The 6,606-nt window shown below is 37.8% G+C and overlaps 1 protein-coding gene across 1 annotated transcript; it reads left to right on the forward strand.

Moving 5' to 3' along the window:
* The first annotated feature begins 1,655 nt into the window (after nucleotides 1–1,655).
* hamp (hepcidin antimicrobial peptide) lies at nucleotides 1,656–2,636 on the forward strand. The gene is made up of 3 exons (XM_005808557.3): nucleotides 1,656–1,928; nucleotides 2,029–2,106; nucleotides 2,270–2,636. Exons 1-3 carry the CDS (start codon nucleotides 1,842–1,844, stop codon nucleotides 2,372–2,374), a joined length of 270 nt encoding a protein of 89 aa, XP_005808614.1. The 5' UTR covers nucleotides 1,656–1,841; the 3' UTR covers nucleotides 2,375–2,636.
* Nucleotides 2,637–6,606: the final 3,970 nt, after the last annotated feature.

The raw sequence follows: 6,606 nt of genomic DNA on the forward strand, positions 1-6,606 counted from the left end.
TCGGCAGAGGCGGTTTGGAAAAGACTTTGAAGATATAATGAGAATTCAAATGGTCTCTGATTATTATCAGCAAGCACGGCCCACCGTTTATCAGTTTGCACATTCGTATTTTACCGTTATCATTTTTAGCTGCATTGATTTTGCATTAATTCACAACCTGATGTTGATGGGGAGGAGATTTCTTTCCCTGAAAGGTCAATTAATCTCTAGTTGTTTGTCACTGCCTTTCAAATATGAGTCAAAATAATTGTGATGAATTCAGAACGTTGGCTATTATTATCACGATTCCATGGTTATTAAACAGGCCTCTCCTGCAGGGCTGCAGATGACGATTATTTTATCAATATTTTCCCTGATAAGGCAATATTTTAATCTATCCTTGCTTCCTTTGTCTTCAAGGAAGCAGGAATGTGTACCATCAGTTCTACTATGTTCTTTACTGCTTCTTCTACATTATCATTTCTATAATATATATATGAAAAAAAATCAGAAAATTTAAATAGCTTTTGAATAGCCAATCTGAAAACACCTTTTAGAATTTTTTTTAATTAGCTCTGTATCAATTTTTAACTACATAATAAACAAGAATACAGACACTTTTTTCCCACATGGATATTTTACCTCAAAATCACAACAAAGTTTTGATTGGTATGTCCTGGCATTTCTTTGGGATTTATGGACTTTTTTGTGATCCTTATTCGTTTTTGATTAACAGTGCGGAATATTAATAAAAATATTCAGAAATGAAAACTACTTGTTTTAAATGTGGTATAGGTGTTAATAATGCCAAAGGCAAAATTTTGATTCTGTGAAGCTTTTACAAGGACTCATCTTTTATGTCTGGAGCCTTTAGCTTTGAAATCTGGTCTCAGTTAAAAAAAACAAAACAAAACACTGATGTGATTTTTTAAAATGCACTGGCATTAAAATTTTACAGTAAAACAGCTCAAACAATCCTAATTTTCTGCTGCTTGAACAGAATATGCGTAATTGTATTACTTTCCTCATCTTTAACTAATACATATTAAAACACCTTGACTCCCAAACGGAGCTTTTTAATCCTGACTACCAGTCACTGCTCTCGAAAGGATTTAATTTGGTTCAACTACAGGTTCCCACACATTATGCAAAAACTGAACATGTCGAAAATCAGGGCTAATTAGTCCATTTGAGAGGTTGTAATTACATCCTTTAGAGTGAGCTATGGATATTCCATAGCGGCTGGTTCACTGGCATGACGGATATCCCGGGTCGAAATGAGCACGGCTCAGTCATCCATGCAATAGAATGACCTGTGCAGTGTCAGCCTTTTGCTGGGAAATCTCCACTGCTTCGGTAAGATCTTCTCTATCAATAGCCTCTGTTACTGAATACATATTGCACATATATGTGTATCATTGTAAAAAAAAAGTATTGTTCAAGTGTGGAATTACACGCTGTCTCAGACAGAGAAAAGACAGACATTAAAAAAAGAGATAGCTTGGAGAAATCCCCCCTAGTATTGCAGAAGTGCAGAAGGATGAAGAGGAATGAGGAGGTCAAAACTTCCCCAGTGGAGTTAGGTAACAGCTGCCAGGAATGGGCAGGGCCTCCAGCGGAGATGAGGCAACACCGGGGCCATGAGTGTATAAATACCTACGCTCTCTGCATATTCAACTCGCAGATGCGAGAAGAGCTGATAAGATCGGCCAAAGATCTGAAGAAATCCAGTTGAGAATCGGCATCTGTCTCTGAAGCAAAGCAATAATTCAGGACGCAGTGGTGCTCTGCGCTGGCCTGACACCCATGTGAAAGAAGACCCATCAGCTCTAATCTTCAAAGGATTTATAACCTCACCCAAAATGAAGGCATTCAGCATTGCAGTTGCAGTGACACTCGTGCTCGCCTTTATTTGCGTTGTGCAGAGCTCTGCCGTCCCGTTCACTGGGGTAAGAATTCAACTCAAACTCACCTCTCTTACTTGTCAGCTCCAAATGTTTTGTCAGGAAGAATAGATGTGACTCTTAAATGTGCATAATTCATTAACAGGTTGGAGAGCTGGAGGAGGCAGGGGGCAATGACACTCCAGTTGAGGCACATCAAGAGGTGTCAATGGAATCGTGGATGGTATGTTCAATTGACTGAATGAATTAAGCCAATTACCACGAGCAAATTAAAGTTTAAGTGGATGCTGTTTTCCCCACAGAGCAGCCTTGTCCTCTTTCAAACACAGATGGAGGAGGAAGTGCTGTTGGTGACACTTTGTTCATGTCTCTTGTCTTTCACACAGATGCCAAAACATGTCAGGGAAAAGCGCCAGAGTCACCTTTCCTTGTGTCGCTACTGCTGCAACTGCTGCAAGAACAAAGGCTGCGGTTTCTGCTGCAGGTTCTGAGGGTCATGTGTGACGACCACCACTTTCTAATTTATTGTTTTATTTTTCAAGACCCCTCCTTTCATTGCATTTTACAAACTACGTTTTTTAAGCAAAATTATTCCTGGAGCAGCACAGACAAAGTATTTTTTTTTCTATTTATTTTGTATACTTCAACTTTTTAACTTTTTAAAGAAGACACATTTCTCACACATATTGATCTTTTCCTTACTGAAAATTATTGTTTGTGTTGAATAAAATACATCTGAATCAGCTGATAAAAGAGTTTTATGTCATTTATATTGAGTCAAGCAACAGAAACATATCTTTGATAAATGCGCTTTAAATAAATAATGTCAGTCTGACATCTCCAAAGTGCTGGAGAAACCAAAAGCTATAAAAAGAGAGTTGTCATAGGTACACAAGTGAACAGATGTAATTAGAGTTGGAAGCTTGAAGACAGCTCACACACACACGTCACATGATTATAAAGCACACTGTTTTGCAACCGTAAAATTTATTTTAATCTGAGATACATCTATGAGAGTCTGCACATCTTCAATGCTATCTAAGTCTTTGTAACTATGATCATGTCAAACCAAAGACCAGGAAAAAAAGTCTGTTGTCAGACATTGGACGTGACATGTTTGAGCAAAGACTCTCTTAAAAGAGCTTTAAAACAGAAACAGTATGAGGGGAATTTAATGTATGTAGCTTTCGAAAGAGAGAGAAGGCATTGATCACTGGATCTCCTGCCTAGCTTTTATCTGATATCAGGGCCATTCACACCTTGGGGCTTCAACACCTTTCAATTTCAGCTTGAAGCGTATTGCTGGGACCTCTTTGATCAGTCTGCTGTGCTCACATGCCTTGATGTTTATGGTTTCTTTATTGACTGTTCTAATGCACAGACGATGTATTTATACATTCTGATGGCTGGGAAGTAGTTAGCCAACATCCTGGAAAGGGTCGTATGAAAGAGATTCCCACAAAAAGCCGTCCTTCCTTCCTCTCCATGACTGAATGACTGAACTCTGTTCCAGTTTTGGTGTGAGGCACACATTTTGTATCTTTCCTTTTCGGACTTTTTTACAGTGTTAGAATCGTTTGGTATGAAAAGACCATTATGTTGCTTTGAGCCAGAAATTGGTGATATAAATAAAGATTTACTCAATTGGGCTGTCTGATCTTCTTTGAAAAGAATAAGTAGTGAAGAAAACATTCTGTTTCCTGTTTGTAATTAATTCTCATGCACATGAGGGTTTTTTTCTTTCTAATTTTTATAACAGCTATTTTTCTAAGCACATCAAAAACGTATTTAATTGTTTTGTCATTTTGACCATTAGTATTAGTGAGTAGTCAACAACTGTCTACAAAGAACACTCTTTGAAAATCTTTAGTACAGAAAACTAGAAGCAATATAATAACACAGCATTAAAGTAAATGACAAGCAGAGCATGTCCTCTAATAAATAGATAACAAAAACTGTTTAATATAAAACAGTAATATATATAAAAAAATTTACTTCAATGCAGGTTTTCAAAAAAGTGCAAAATATTTTTTTAAATTTGTGGAAGGTAAAACTATTATTCTAACACAATGAACACCAGGATAACAGATATCAAAAGAACACACTCTTTGATATCTTTGTCTCAAGGACTGAGACTAGACAGCTAGAATAGCTCTAAATAACAGGAGTCGACACGTGACTCTTATTCCATGTGACAGGAAGTGAGTTTCAAGGACATCTGTTGACTTTAGTAAGCACTATGCATTTTCTCTGAAGATGGTGTAAGATATCAGTTGCAAGGGCTTCAGTCTTATACACTGTTATAGGCAAACGTTTTGGGTTAGTTGCCTTTAATGTTTTGGGTTTTTTTCTCTCCCCTCCAGGGGGTCTTTTGTGGGCTCTAGTGTCCCTTATATGAAAATAGTCTGGCAGGAAAGGAGGGAAGACATGCGGCAAATGTCGCCGGGTCCGGGAATCGAACCCGCAACGAGGACTCAAGGCCTCCAAACGTGGGTCGCGCTATCCCCTACGCCACCACAGCACGCCCCTTTTAATCTCTTTTTAATGGGCTTTAAAGTGTTATTGGTCCTCCAGTTGCAGCTGCAACAGCTTAAATTCTTCTGAGAAGCCCGTTTACAGAATTGAATGATGCGTTTATGGGAATATTTGACTATTCTTTTAAAAGAGCATTTATGAGTTCAGTCACTGTTGTTTGACGAGAAAGTGTGGCTACGCTGGTTTAGTATCAGAACTCTGTACCGACAAGGCAGCTTCGTCTGCATCAAACACCTATTCATATTCTTGTGGACTATTCCAGAGTTATACTGGAAACAAAGCAGCCATGATGGTTGTCATTCCGGTCCACCAATCCAGCCCAAACTGCCTCAATGTGTTTTTGTTGCCATAATATCTGAAAATGCAGTGATCTCCAACACAACTCATATAAAATTTAAGTAAACTCTCGTGGAGAACTAATGTGAATAAAAACACAGAAAAGCATAAATTGTCATACTTGAGGAAACTAAATATTCTTATTACTCTATGTCAGGGGTGTCCAAACTTTTTGCAATGAGGGCCAGATTTGATAAAGTGAAGATGCCCGGGGGCCAATAGTTTGTTTGGACATTTTTTAACTACAAAAGTTTCATGCAAATACACACCGTTATAAAACAATTTTCATTGTCACAATTATCTTTATTTTTCAAATGACAAAATAACCAAATATAAGCCACTCAGGCAGATGAGAATAACTCTAAAAACCCAAATTCTGCCTTTCATTCATATCTGGAGAGTCAGATAACATTTAACAAACTGTATGAAATACCTTAAATTTACATGAGTTTAAAAATATCTTTGCCTCAAGAACATTTTAAACAGGAGTAATAAGTAATGCAAAGTTGTCTATTATTATTAAATCTTAAAACAAGTGAATTTTGCTCGTCATTTACAATATCTTTCAGAAAGTAATAGTTTGTCACATCTACAGGTTCATAACATCAACAGTAATAACCAAATCTTACTCAAGAGTTTAATAAAAATAAGTGCCATAAATCCAGGTGCATAAATGTTCGATTCGCTCTTCACTGCTGATAGTGACAGACGTTACCGTTCAAAACACTCAGTTTCATGTCCTCAACTCTCAGTGCCACACTGTTACTGCCGGGCAAACATTTTTCTCAAATTCTTGCTTCTTCTCAGGGCAAAATGTTCTCCACCATTTTCATAACACAGTTTTGATAAATGTACCTCCAGTAAAAGGTTTGCCATGTTTAGCAATTAACATGGCCACTTCGTAGCTTGCTTTGGTGGTATTTTCTTTTGACTCACAGGCCCGCGCGAAGAATCGCTGTTGTGATGCCAGTCCAGCTTGGAGCTGCTTCAGTTTTTCAGCACGGTCACTTCCTGTTAGCTTGTTGTATGTGTTAGCATGTTTAGTCTGGTAGTGTCTCTTTACGTTGAAATCCTTAAACAAGGCAACCGTCTCATTACAAATTAGACAAGCACAATTGGCTTGATTTTCAGTGAAGAAGTATTATAATTCCCATCTCTCTTGAAAGCGGCAGCCCTCACTGTAAACTTTCCTCGTTTTCTTTGCAGTGGCCATGGCAGAAATGAGTGGAGAGCGGTTCGCTGCACGGAGGCAGAGACTGATAGTATTAAAGTGGTGCTGCCACCATTTGGTGAAAGGAGGAATTACAGTTTCAAGTTTTATGATTTATTTATTCTGTTTGACAGTGGAGGCGGGCCATAAATAATACATTATAAGACCGAAGCTGCGGGCCGTATGAAATCTGACCGCGGGCCGTAATTGGCCCTCGGGCCGGACTTTGGACATGCCTGCTCTATGTCTTCTCTAAGTCTCTATGTGACATATATAGAATACAGAAGATGAATTGTTGTAAGGGTATATTTTATTTGAATAAATTTCAACAAAATGGGAAAATAATAGTGATATTTTGTTTTACACAGGAGTAACTGTATGTGACGTCAGTTTGCTTGCTTTTAAATCAAACTCTGGCCAGTAAGTTTAAAATTGGCTCGGGAAATGGGTCTACTAAGAACTTGCTCCTTTTAGGATCTGTGTGATGCATATTTTCAAAGTACCTCAGTCAGCAATTTTCCATTTACCTCTAATAAGAATTTGTAAAGAAATTTGGCAAAACAAACACTCAGGCTTTTTTTTTTATGTTTTCATCTCAAAAATTGCCTGATAGTCGTCTTAGAGCTAGTCCTTAGAAATAAT

The sequence above is a fragment of the Xiphophorus maculatus genome, chromosome 3 (assembly GCF_002775205.1).
Source record: "Xiphophorus maculatus strain JP 163 A chromosome 3, X_maculatus-5.0-male, whole genome shotgun sequence".
NCBI lineage: Eukaryota > Metazoa > Chordata > Actinopteri > Cyprinodontiformes > Poeciliidae > Xiphophorus > Xiphophorus maculatus.

What these genes read in the sequence shown, in the direction of transcription:
- hamp (XM_005808557.3), top strand. Translation starts at nt 1,842, where the DNA reads ATGAAGGCATTCAGCATTGCAGTTGCAGTGACACTCGTGCTCGCCTTT. An exon ending in CTGCCGTCCCGTTCACTGGG is followed by an intron (nt 1,929 to 2,028) that starts GTAAGAATTCAA and finishes ATTCATTAACAG; the next exon opens with GTTGGAGAGCTGGAGGAGGC. An exon ending in TGTCAATGGAATCGTGGATG is followed by an intron (nt 2,107 to 2,269) that starts GTATGTTCAATT and finishes TCTTTCACACAG; the next exon opens with ATGCCAAAACATGTCAGGGA.